Source organism: Crotalus tigris, unplaced genomic scaffold (assembly GCF_016545835.1).
Source record: "Crotalus tigris isolate CLP2741 ecotype Arizona unplaced genomic scaffold, ASM1654583v1 scf7180000019097.2288821080:1192077, whole genome shotgun sequence".
NCBI lineage: Eukaryota > Metazoa > Chordata > Lepidosauria > Squamata > Viperidae > Crotalus > Crotalus tigris.
In genome coordinates this window covers 904,410-917,607 of record NW_024097373.1, presented here as the reverse complement: position 1 = coordinate 917,607, position 13,198 = coordinate 904,410, and the positions used below count along the sequence as shown (strand labels likewise).

The 13,198-nt window shown below is 36.1% G+C and overlaps 1 protein-coding gene across 2 annotated transcripts; it reads right to left on the bottom strand.

The window, feature by feature from the left end:
• Positions 1–504: 504 nt before the first annotated feature.
• Positions 505–13,197, bottom strand: TATDN3 (TatD DNase domain containing 3). Of its 2 annotated transcripts, none has more exons than XM_039359645.1 (10): positions 13,089–13,197; positions 12,202–12,234; positions 10,843–10,916; positions 9,571–9,655; positions 7,216–7,278; positions 6,347–6,456; positions 5,533–5,588; positions 2,958–3,070; positions 2,263–2,343; positions 505–754 (listed from the first exon to the last, which is right to left on the bottom strand). In XM_039359645.1, exons 1-10 carry the CDS (start codon positions 13,137–13,139, stop codon positions 611–613), a joined length of 810 nt encoding a protein of 269 aa, XP_039215579.1. In that variant the 5' UTR covers positions 13,140–13,197; the 3' UTR covers positions 505–610. The 2 variants fall into 2 exon arrangements, with proteins under 2 accessions (XP_039215579.1, XP_039215580.1); XM_039359646.1 differs by having other exon boundaries at positions 2,263–2,340.
• Between the last annotated feature and the right edge of the window lies 1 nt (position 13,198).

Here is a 13,198-nt window from a genome sequence, read left to right as displayed (position 1 = left end):
CCATGCACACAAGCAGAAAACAATACCCTAATCAAGAAACTACCAAGGATAAAACCACATCCCCACCAAAATTGGCAGAGCAACCTAAAGATAAAGGTAAAGGTTTCCCGTCCAGTCGTTTGCGACTCTAGGGGGTGGTGCTCATTTTTGTCAAAGACATTTCTGTGGTCATGTAGCCTGCATGACTATACGCCAAGGAACACGGAATGCTGTTACCTTTCCACCAAAGTGGCACCTAGTTATCTACTTGCATTTGCATGTTTTCAAACTGTTAGGAGGGCAGGAGCTGGGGAAGGTAACAGGAACTCACCCCATGCTGTCAGCTTTCTAGCTAACAAGCTCAGCATCTTTAACTGCTGAGCCATCATGTCCCCAGGGCAACCTATTATGCATAAGCAGGGAGCAAGCCACACTCACTTGTACTAATGATGTTAACTGATTGGGTGATAAAACATCTGCAAACAACCAAGCTCAGAGAGCACCAAGGATCCCACAATTCAGCTCTGAGCTACACATATACTCTTTTATTAGATATTTTAATATTATACACTTTATGTCATTACATATATTTAAATAATCTGAATTAATGTCAGATGCTACAGAACATCACCTATGTCCTGAGGAAGTTTTTCAGTTTAGGAAAGACCTTCAGTGAATTCTGTGTTGTTACATGTAAAACATCTTCCACTGAAATTCCTTTTATTTTAGCAATGTATTCTGCAGCAATGAAGATATTCTTTGGCTCATTTCTCACCTGAAATGCAATGATAAGATTGTAAAATTCATTAAAAAATGGTAAAGAAAATTACAAAGGATGTTTATAAACATTTATAAAATTATATAACAGGTTCCTGTGGAGCAATTTTTTTTTCATCTACAACTCATCTGCAAATCTTCTTAGTCCAAACTTAATTCGTTGAGTAATGCAGGAGTGATGAAGGAACAGGTGGAAATGATGACTGACAATTGTAGTCATAAATCTGCACATGAATGACCCTTGGACCAGTGGTCATTTGTTTCTGTAGCCAAGACAGCAGAGATGTCCAGTAGCATCCAAGGTGACTGGGAAGCTCTGCTAGAATGGTGCTACCCACCCTTACCTGAGGGAGGAGATTTAAAAAAGGTCCCCCAAACATGGCCTGGCCTACAACATCTGGCCAATTGGAATAAAGTAACAGATTATGAAGTTCTGCTTTGTCTCAGCAAATCCCTGTGTATTATCATTGCCAGCACCTAGCTACCAACTTGCACAAATTCAGGTGAAGACAAGGAAGCTTTCTACAAGGATCCAGACTAGATTATCTGAACCACCCCTGCCAGTGACAAACTCACCATTTCAACCAATTTCAGTGCCAAGCTGGCAACAGGCAGTAATAATGGGTGTTACATGTGCTCCCAATTATGATTATGGTCACTTTGTCATACACTCAAAGGCTTAGAAAACAGCTACTGTACGCTCAAGCCACTTTCAACTGAACACTGAGGCACAACTGTTCTTGGGACAGAAGCTGCCAAGTCTGGATCCAAAGATGACTCAAAGAGTGGGAAGTCTTCAGGACCCGTTTTATTTCCCAAAGTCCTTGCTTGTTTTGCTTTGTTGATTGAAAAACTAACACCTACTCTTGCCTTCTTAATTTATAAGTCTGGTTATTGCTATTAATGAAATTTGAGGGCTTCCCCACATGCTCAGGTTCAATTTCTTTTGTCCAGTTCAGGTGACATATTTCTTTTGTTTCCTTAATGACTTCATTCCTTCTTATCTACCTTCCCTAAGGGATCTTTTAGATAAGACTCCTGGGCTTTTGTCCACCTTGCTTATCTGCCTTAGGTATGGCAGCTTCAGCCTAGTCTCACAGGAGACAAAATCCTTAGACAACAGTCTGCTGCTTCTGAGCAAATGTGCCAAGTACAACCTGTGCACCACTTAACGCAATGTTCAGACATGCAAAGAAGTACAAAACTACCTGGATATATCCCAAGTCCAAACACTAGTAACAGAGTAGCATAGGTACAGCCTCAGTGTTTGAGATGTGCAAAGACAATATCACAACCTAGAAACAATACTAGGCAACATACTCAAGCACAGTCTACCAGTTTTGGGCAAACAACACCTGCAGTTTATTTCTTTGAGATAACCTCCCCCTTTCTTTTACACTTAAGAGTCTTGTCATTTTAACAGACTTCAACTGATATAATAGAATTCTACTGTTACACTGTGTTACTGCTGAACTTGACAAGATAGAATCATTGATGGGTCCTGACCTGTTTCTCAGGACCCAGGGCAGGTGAATCAGTTTCCAAGCAAATGCTTTCCAGCGGCAACTGTTTCACAAGTTTCTGCTTCTTAAAGGAAATCATAGAAAGGGATTAATATCTGTAGCTTCTAAGCACAAAAGGCAAACATTCGAACAAAAGACTGTTAATCAATTTATACAATTTCCACATCAACAACTGAAATATGCACTTTACCAGATGTTGAATACATTGTCTTTATATACTTATACACGTCTAAACAATTTTTATTCCCTATTTCAGTACATTCAAATTTTAAAAAATTGAAAAAGTCCAAGATCCATTGAGAAATCTTGCTTCTTTTGTTTAAGCAATGAATCCTTCAGCTGATTAATAACTGACAATTATTTTGATGTACTATAAATGTTAAACACATCAGGCCAGCGACCAGACTATGAGTTCTAATCCACCTGGGGCTAGCTGGATAATTTTAGCCCACTCATTCTCTCTCAGCTCTAGGAAGAAAGAAATGGCAAGTTACTTCCAAAATAGTTGCCAAGAAAACTAAGAACTTGTTTAGTGGTTGCCAGGAATTAAGATTGATTTAGACAATTTTTTAACCTGTCCTGGAGTGTGTTTATAAATGTTTACGTGTATTTAGATTTGTATTACACAATGCCATAAATAAAGAACTTTTGCTCAAGGCTTTCGTCCTTGATCCTTACCTGTTCACTCCTTGTAATTGAAGGAGGGATAGAGAAAAAATACCCAGCCTTCACTCCTTCCATTGCTACAGATGGTTTGCCATCAAATGCATGGAGCAACACTTTCTCAGCACCTGAGTATCCCAATAGCCGGGAAAGAAGTCACAATTACCAGTAGAATTATGTCAGAACCTAACATAAGCAGCCAATTACATACCAAGAAAGTTGCAAAGCCCATATTATAATACAAGAGAGACAGCTTAATGCCCTCTTGTAGGGTGAGGTTACTTGTATTCCATTGTATTTCCTATATTTTTCTGCACAATTGCTTAATTTGATTGTCATGTCAATAAACCAAAGGCACAAGTTATTGTTAAATTCCTTACCGAAGGATATGCTATTAAAACTAGAAATTCAGAGACATAAGTTCCTATCATATTGTTTGTTATTCAAGAATGCAGTTGTTTCTAACAGTCTAGGAATTTCTTGCAAAAATCATACAAAGGCAAAAATAAATATGTATTCAATTTGGGGGATCCATTTGCAAAAAAATACTTTATATCATATGTTCTGTATTGAAGCAATGTTTATTTTTAGAATAAGTATTATATTCATTAGAGTAGTTAGGAAATTTTAGACTTTGGGCTCACCCATACCCCTATAGCACTTTAGTCTGCATAATATACTACGTGAATTATGGTATATCAAAATGTGGCAAACTAGCCTCTAAATAAACACATTTATTTCAAAATGTGGTAAATGTGACAAGATTTGGGGATCTTCCTGTTTCTTCTGCTAAATAGGGCCTTGGATTTCACCACAAATTCTGCCAATACTCAAATCTTGCTAAAATGTAACTGTTCCAGATTTTCAAATGTCTATGCTTCTTAGAAAATCTGAGCAACAACAAAGCTAGTGGAGGTGACAGTATTCCAGCTGAGCTATTCAAAATCTTAAAAGATGATGCAGTAAAAGTGCTACACTCAATTTGCCAGCAAATTTGGAAAACTCAACAGCGGCCACAGGATTGGAAAAGGTCAGTTTACATTCCAATTCCAAAGAAAGGCATTGCCAAAGAATGTTCAAACTATCGCACCATTGCACTCATTTCACATGCTAGTAAAGTTATGCTTAAAATCCTACAAGCTAGGCTCCAGCAGTATGTGGATCGAGAACTACCAGAAGTACAGGCAGGATTTCGAAGAGGCAGAGGAACTAGAGATCAAATTGCCAACATACGCTGGATCATGGAGAAAGCTAGGGAGTTCCAGAAAAACATCTACTTCTGCTTCATTGACTATGCAAAAGCCTTTGATTGTGTGGATCACAACAAATTGTGGCAAGTTCTTAAAGAGATGGGAGTACCAGACCATCTTATTTGTCTCTTGAGAAACCTATATGCGGGTCAAGAAGCAACAGTGAGAACTGGACACGGAACCACTGATTGGTTCAAAATTGGAAAAGGAGTCCGGCAAGGCTGTATACTGTCGCCCTGCCTATTTAACTTATATGCAGAGCACATCATGAGAAAGGCAGGGCTAGATGAATCAAAAGTTGGAATTAAGATTGCCGGGAGAAATATCAACAACCTAAGATATGCAGATGATACCACTCTAATGGCAGAAAGTGAAGAGGAACTAAAGAGCCTCTTGATGCGGGTGAAGAAGGAGAGTGCAAAAGTTGGCTTGAAACTCAACATTAAGAAAACCAAAATCATGGCATCCGGCCCTCTCAATTCCTGGCAAATAGATGGGGAAGAAATGGAGGTAGTGACAGATTTTATTTTTCTGGGCTCCAAGATCACCTCAGATGGGGACTGCAGCCAAGAAATTAAAAGACGCTTGCTCCTGGGGAGGAAAGCTATGGCAAATCTAGACAGCATACTAAAAAGCAGAGACATTACCCTGCCAACAAAAGTGCGTATAGTCCAGGCCATGGTTTTCCCAGTTGCAATTTATGGCTGTGAAAGTTGGACCATAAGAAAGGCTGAGCGCAAAAGAATTGAGGCCTTTGAACTATGGTGCTGGAGAAGACTCCTGCGAGTCCCTTGGACTGCAAGGCGTTCAAACCGGTCAGTCCTAGAAGAGATCAACCCCGACTGCTCTTTAGAAGGCCAGATCCTGAAGTTGAAACTCAAATACTTGGCCACCTAATGAGAAGGAAGGACTCACTGGAGAAGGGCCTAATGCTGGGAAAGATTGAGGACAATAGAAGAAGGGGACGACAGAGAATGAGATGGCTGGATGGAGTCACTGAAGCAGTAGGTGTGAACTTAAATGGACTCCAGAAGATGGTGGAGGACAGGAAGACCTGGAGGAACGTTGTCCATGGGGTCGCGATGGGTCGGACACGACTTCGCAATTAACAACAACAACAACACATGCTTCTTCCAATAATAAAACATGGTTTTGAAAATTGCAATGAAAGCAGATAAGTAAGCAACTACTTAGCAATATATTCCTCATAATTCTGATGTAACATCTAGAGAAGAAAAGTTGACTTAGACCCCCATGGAGATGAGATCCCATATCAGGGGCATACATATTTTAACAAGAAAGCTAAACAAACTTAAATCATTAAGTAAAATAAATTATACCTTGTTCCTTTAAGAGGTTAATTGTTGGCCTTCCAGCTGAGCGGGAATGAACATTTCTAGAATAAATAAAAAGAACAAAACCTCAGCAAGAGATTTTGGCAAAACTAGCATGATTTTCAGGTCAGATAAACCAGCTATATGACTGAAATTGCAGCATGTCTAGGCTTTTGATTTCAGCCAGATATTTTAGTTTACCGTTAATTTGTACTAGGATTTAAGTATAGGGTAATTATTATAGTAAAGTTGTAATAAATATATCACAATATTATACAAATAAACATTTGGGGATGAGTTTGTTCTCTATCATAGCATCTTATTTGTATGCTTGTTTGTTTGTACAGCCATCCATTTCACATGCAAATGACTTGCCATAATCAGTTCACTCATTGTTAAATCTAGTATTCTGTAACTACTACTCATTGTAACAAGAAAGGGTGTGCTTAGAGTCCCTTCCATGAAACAATGCCATGTAACATGTATGCACCTTCTTTTCTGCGGCACATGCCTATGGAACATCATTCTCACCCTGAGATTTTCTAAAATCTGCATATGATGTCTTGCTGAACTACTAATTATACAATTTGATGGTACAAAACAATAATAAAATGTTTGAACATTTCAAATCACTATATAACTGTTATACAATAATGCAACATGTTGTATTATAATTACAGGACATGAAATAACCACAGGATCTATGCAAAATGCAATCAGATTTTTAGAAAAATAAGTTCATTTAAAGAAATTAAGTATCACAAAGAAGTTAATTCTCTAAATTATAAAAATAGCTATATTTTTGCAACAAATGACCTACAAAGGTAAGTCAAGTTGTTTCGCCAGTTGAATTTGTTTCATCAAAACTTGTCGTTGCTCTTCCTTCTGTTCATCACCGCTGGCAAATCTGGGAGTAAAATCTAAACCAATCTAGAGATTTAAAAAAAAAACACATACAAGGGTTGTGACTGTAGGGAAAAACCAGAGGAAATGTTGTGTTCCTGGTGAAAAAGAAGGATCTGTATTTATGAAACATTTGCAATCTTTAATCATTTATTCAGGAATGTAAATAGTTTATGAAGCTTACAACAAAAGATATGATTGTTCTGTGAGACCAAAAGATAATTTCTAACATGGAAAAACAAATTTATATCGAAAATATTTCCTAGATATATTGCAAATACTATGCAACACATACGCATATCCTCATTTATGACAACTACACATATATGTAGTGGGGATATAACATACATTTTATTTATTTTAAATGATTCTATATTTGTACAGTTCAAAATATATGAGTATGTATTTTCACATTAAATAATAAATATTTCAGCAAATGCACATTTTCCAAAACACAATTATACATACAGGGATGTTTTTGTCATGACATAATGTACATTGATATATTACTTTCCATTATATCTGTACAATTCTGTGTAAGTCCACTTATATATACTATATGTGCATTTAATTCAATAGGGTTTAATTCCAGATAAGTGTAATGCAAAAATTAAATCGAACACCACAGGTTGGATTGCAGTATTGTGTCCTAGAAACTTTTATCAAGATGCAAAATTCATTCAACTCTTTAGGGCTTAATTCTAAGTGATACACACTGCTTTTGGTAGAGGAAAAATTATATCTGAAAAAGACCTAATAAAGTATTATTATGATGATTCTACTTGCCTCCCCAATGGCCAGCAAATGATCCTGATATAGCTCAATGAGTGGGAATGCTTCTTCTAGATCCTGCAAAAAGATTTTAACAAAATGAAATGAATATTAAAGTTAATGTACACATTTGCTTCTGTTCATTTAGTTTCATGTTTCTCTTAATTTCTATTTATTTATTTATTTATCTATCTATCTCTCAAATTTCTACACTGCCCATCTCACTTAAGTGACTCTGGACAGTTTAAAATAAAAACATCAGTAATACAAAAACATAGTTAAAAACTGATTAAAAGCAGAATTAGAAGGTTAACATGAAGATGTTAAAAGAGATAGATGCCTTCAAGCCTTCAACCATCCTCAGAGTTGCATATCACTCTGAGATTCCTATGCCAATTGGCAGAGCCAAGTCTTCCAGAAGACACTCTTCCAGAAGACCAGAAGGGGGGGGGCTGCCTCACCTTTGGGGTAAGATATTCCAAAGGGCAGGGACAATAGCAGATTGTCTACTATTGACCAGATCCTGCTAGTCAAAATTCTTTGACAAGATCCACAACATACTTGCCTGCTTGACCAGGTGGAACAAATCAATGTAATTGGAAACCTGGTCTCATGTCACAAAGGGCTTTAATGGTAATAACCAACACCTTGAATTGCACCTGAAAGGAAATAGACACACAATGCAGCTTGCATCGCAGAGATGTTACATAAGTAACCATAGGGGCACCTAAGACTGCTCACAGGACCACATTCTGCACCAGTTGTAGCTTCCATATACTCTTCAAGGGTAGTCTCGTACAGGTCTATGCAGTAGACCATGTGGACTACTTACATACCCAGTATGTTTTCTATATTCTTAAGGAAGGCAGGATGGGTGTTAAACATACACCAGCTTTTTTGTCAAAAAACCCCCTGGTTTTTAAATGTTTACAGCACTGTTTAACTTACCATAGACATTTTGCTTTTTATTACTGCATATTCTTCAGCAAAATTCCATTATCTGAATTATGGCATAGAGGCACAAAACATATACATTACTACACTGCAGTGTTTCTTAACCTCATGCTGATTGTGGAATTCTGGGAGTTGAAGTCCACACTTAAAGATGCTAAGTTTGTAAGCACCGCTATATTGAATATCTTAATCTACATTAAAACTTTGTAAATAGTCCTCAACCTATGAGTACAATTGAGCCCAAAATTTATATTGTTAAGTGAGAAAGTTGTAAAGTGAATTTTGCCCCATTTTATGATTTTTCTGGCCACATTTGTTAAGTGAATCATTGCAGTTGTTAAATTAGTAACATGGAAGTGAATCCGGTTTCCCCATTGATGTGGCTTGTCAGGTCGCAAAAGGGGATCACATGACTCCAGGACACTGCAACCGTCATAAATGTGAATCAGTTGTCAAGCATCTGAATGTAAATCACGTAACCGTGGGGATGCTGCAACAGTCATAAGTGTGAAAAATGGTTGTAAGTCACTGTTTTCAGTGCCGTTGTAACTTTGAATGGTCATTAAATAAACTGTTGTAAGGACTAATTGTATTGTGTGTGAAACCAAAAGGTAGCCAAGGAGCTAAAGTGTATCTTGCCTTCTAAAGATTGAATTTCACTTTCAAATATATGTGAGGATTTTCCTCTGATCAACCAAGTTGACAAAACCTTCTTTCTGGCCACTATAGGACATTCCCATCTCAATACCAAGCCATATGTCTTAGTACTTATATAGTATACTTTTAATGGAAAACATTACTTCTTCCTTTGTTCTCCTTATAAAAATATTGATATGAGAGAGTGCACTGCTGCTTCTACAAGAAAAGTCTTAGAACTGTACTTTTAATCTACATGAAATTCTAAACTTCCATTAAGAAGAGTTCTCAACAAGACTTGTAATAGGCAAACGTCTCATAAAACTGATCTAAATAAATCAATAAGGGGCATCTTAATGGTGTGTTTTTATGTATGTACCTACTGTAGATATTTTCTTATGTGTTTAGTTTTTTGTGATGGTAGCTATGATATATATGCCTTATTCATACATCCATATAATATAAGGAAATTTCTTTTTATCTAGTGTTTAGATTTTATTTATTTATTAGATTTTTATGGCATCAATTTCACCATTACAGTGACTCAATTAAACCAAACTGACTTTAAAAATCTTGATGATTTTTAATAAACTGCCTCATAAAATGGATTTATTCTGTGATCTTAGGCAAGTTTTTACTCATTGAACTTTATTCCTTAGTTGTAAGATTAAAGAACTCCTGACTACAATTTAATAAAGACTGAAAAATATCTAATAAATTAAGACACAGTATAGACTTAATAATGTATAGAACTTAAAGTTGTAATTTTTTTCATGTCACCTTTAAAGTAACACTGCGTTCACATCCACCTGGAATACTTTGAACTGGATGGATGCCCAAGCATGGAAAAATAAATCCTGGATATCTAGACATAAACATTTGTTAAGGCATAGCATAAGTCAGGTGCACATTACACTGAATCACTAAAATTAATGTCAAATAAATTAATACTTATTTCAAATAAAATAAATAAAAGAAAGTGAATTAGTTTTCTGTTCCTAATTCTTACATTTTCAATGCATTCCTTGTCTGAGTACCACTTAAAAACAACTGCAAGTTTATTTGTTTTGTGCGAAAGAATATTAATCTAGGCAGGAGTGTACTGATAAACGTTTAAGAATTTATTCCGCTGGCTCTATTGCTGCTGCTGTACAATACCTCACCGCCAGCTGAAAAACAGATGATCGGCACAATTAGGCATTGTGGCTCAGCAATACTCTACTTAACAAGTGGCTCTTGCGAGCCAGTTCCAGCACACTACTGAGTGAAGGAATCTCATGTTTCATACAGTATATATTGAATAATGGATGAAGGAACAAGTATAATGCCAGATTAACCAACCAGAACAAATATAATGCCAGATTAACCAACCTGTTGAGCCATAAAATACAAATGGACGCTGACTCAACTACTGAGGATATTGAAAGTGCTGGAAAGCACAAACATTTGATAACATCTAGAAAAAGATAACCTGTTAACAGGCACAGGGTTAGATCCATTTGTTCAAAAAAGCCACTGTTATTAATTCTCATTTTCCCATCTTCTGATCTCATTAACACAGATATTGCCATATCCCAATTAAATATTTAATATATATTGCAATTGGCATAAATGTATAAAAAGAGGTTGCACTCCCTCTACTTATAGGCTTGTCCTTCATCTTCAGGACTGTAACAAACCAATTTATCCATCAGTGGAACTGAGTGCTAATCTCTAGTCTTAAATGAATTCTTGGCAGGTTCTCCTGCACATTATATCAAATTACATCACATTGTTAAAATTTCATTGTAAAATATGTGGGTGAATCTAATACTCCAAAGAAATACTCCAAAGATTCAATATATTTTTAACATTTCCTTTGAACACAGATATTTACTGAACAACAGCAGAGTTCAATTTAATTTTTAAATTAAAGAAAAAGAATGACAAAAGTGCAAATGAAGATCTTTATTCCAAAATCCCATTAAATGGATGTAACTAACTGGGTAATTCTTTAAATCCTAAACTGTAACTATTTTCATCCCATTCAGTACAGACTGGAAACATTAGTACCTTTCTGAAAGTTGAATAATTTTTGTGAAATCTCCAGAATGTTCAGCAACTACTACCAGGGCCAAAACGTTAGACTGAAATAGGAAATAAATTACACAGAATTAAAGCAGTAAATCACAAAACTGTTCCAAAGTAAATCTATTTAAAAATAATATTCCCACATTAAATTGAATGCAATTATAAGTTTTAAATTATGGTACAATGATTTGAATCTAAAGTAACCTGTGTATTGAAAGTATACAGAAGGAAAGTTCTGCATCTCACATTAGTTCTATGGCAATTCTGATTGTCCCACAAAACCTGTGCATAGAATTGCAGGTTCATTCTGCTGAACAGAAAATAGTTAAGGAAAGGATGAGATGGAAAAATATTTCTTTTTTGAGACTTCTTTAAACCATAAAAGTTAGGCTCCAGTTCCAATCTGGGTCATTTGTCTCATGCCTCAACAGTTTCCACCCATGCACTCCATCTTTCAATTTTCCAAAAAGTATAAGGACTGGAAGGAACCTTGGAGGTATTCTAGTCTAGTCCAACCTCCTAACCAAGTCAGGAGACCATATTGAATCCCAAATAATATATATTTGGAATATATAAAGTATAACTTTAGAACTTTTAAGAAAGGCTCCTGATTTTTTTTCTCAGTACCTTACTATTTTTTTTCTCAGTACCTTACTATAATCTTACTATTTTAACAAACAAAAGCACTGCTTAGTATGCATCAGGCTTCATTTTTACATTGAATATATTAGCATTCAGATCTGTGTCCTTTCTAGATTACTTGCAAATCAGCCCAACTTTTTCCAGATATGAATTTTGTGTACCATCAGAGGGAGCAGGCCACATATAAGAAAGCATATATGAATCAATCAAATACACTTCTATGGTACATTGAACATCTAATGACTGCATAAGAAACAGAGGCTAGCAGTCTTCTTTCACAGGCTCATTGCACCAACTACAGAGGTTTTAATTGTAAAGAATAATCCACATTTTGGGTTCTTATGTGCAATAGACTAAGCCATAAACTGAGGCTTACTCTATCATGCATACCTATGGTTTACACAGGGGTTGGGCTGGGTTCGTACAATTTTTTAAAATTATCCTTTTTTTTCATATACACCTCAAAGCAGCAAACATAGCAATACTCCTTTCTCCTCCAGACTTTGGGCTGAGAGACAATGACTGGCCCAAAGTCATCTGGCTGGTTAAAATAAACTGCATGTCACCAGTCAGTGTTTTGAACTTTAGTCTAACTGAACATTCAACATTCAATCTGCTTAAGTTCCAAAACACAAATGCAGATGTAACTATTTTTATACTTTAATAAAGAGAAAATAACAACTGAAATATATTACAAACCTTTTTTGCATCTTCCAATACACGTTCAATATCCTGGAAGAGGTTAAAATGTTATTATGCTGACAGATCATTATGTTTAAACATAGCATATTTGCAAAGGACCAAGATTTTCATTCTACCCATAAAGAGTAATGCAGCCTAACTTTTCTTTCTTTTCCCCCTACAATTTTTATTAAGGATTATATTGAACAGATAAAACAAATACAAATTTTAATACAAAAATACATTAAAAAGAAAAAAAACATTGTAAAAAGACACCAAAAGAAAAAAAGAAAATATAATAAACTATTTCTTTGGTATCAGAATGTAGATTGACCTCTTCCAATCTGTTGACTACTGTGTCTTTATCCAGATATGCTGGAATAGTTTGGTTAGAACTTTTATAGATTCTTCTGTGGCTTTCTATATTTACTGTATCCATTTAGAAGTGATTCAGATTTCAGCCCTAAATTGGAGATGCTTAAGTAGAGTCAGGAAGATGCCTCCATAGTATAACCAGAGGATCCACAAATGCTTGCAATCTTTGGGGAAATCCCTGGCGTATTCTCCCCCTCCCCCCACCGCACCCCTCCCCCATAGGACCAACAAGATATATTTTCAGATTCTCCTAACAATCATTTTTGTTTTGAATTGTAAGCCGCCCAGAGTCATTGACGGCTGAGCTGGGCGGGTATAGAAATTGAATAAATAAATAAATTTCAGACGGCAAGTTCGGGCAGACATTGCCATATCAAACAGTAACCTAATTCCTTCCTAATCCTTAAATAACAATATTTCCTGATGAAGAAAACCTGCAACTTCGTTGCAAAGGTTTAAGATGACTTAATAAGAGCTTTTAGTAAAGATTTTGGTGGTGTGTTTTTTTCCTTTGGTCCAAAGCCACTTACCCTTTGAAATTCGGGCGCCGCGAGATGGCAGTGACAGTCCACAGCTCCCATCCTGGCACTCAGAACTAGAGTTGTTCCAGTCGATGTTTCCACCCGGACCTATTTCCGAA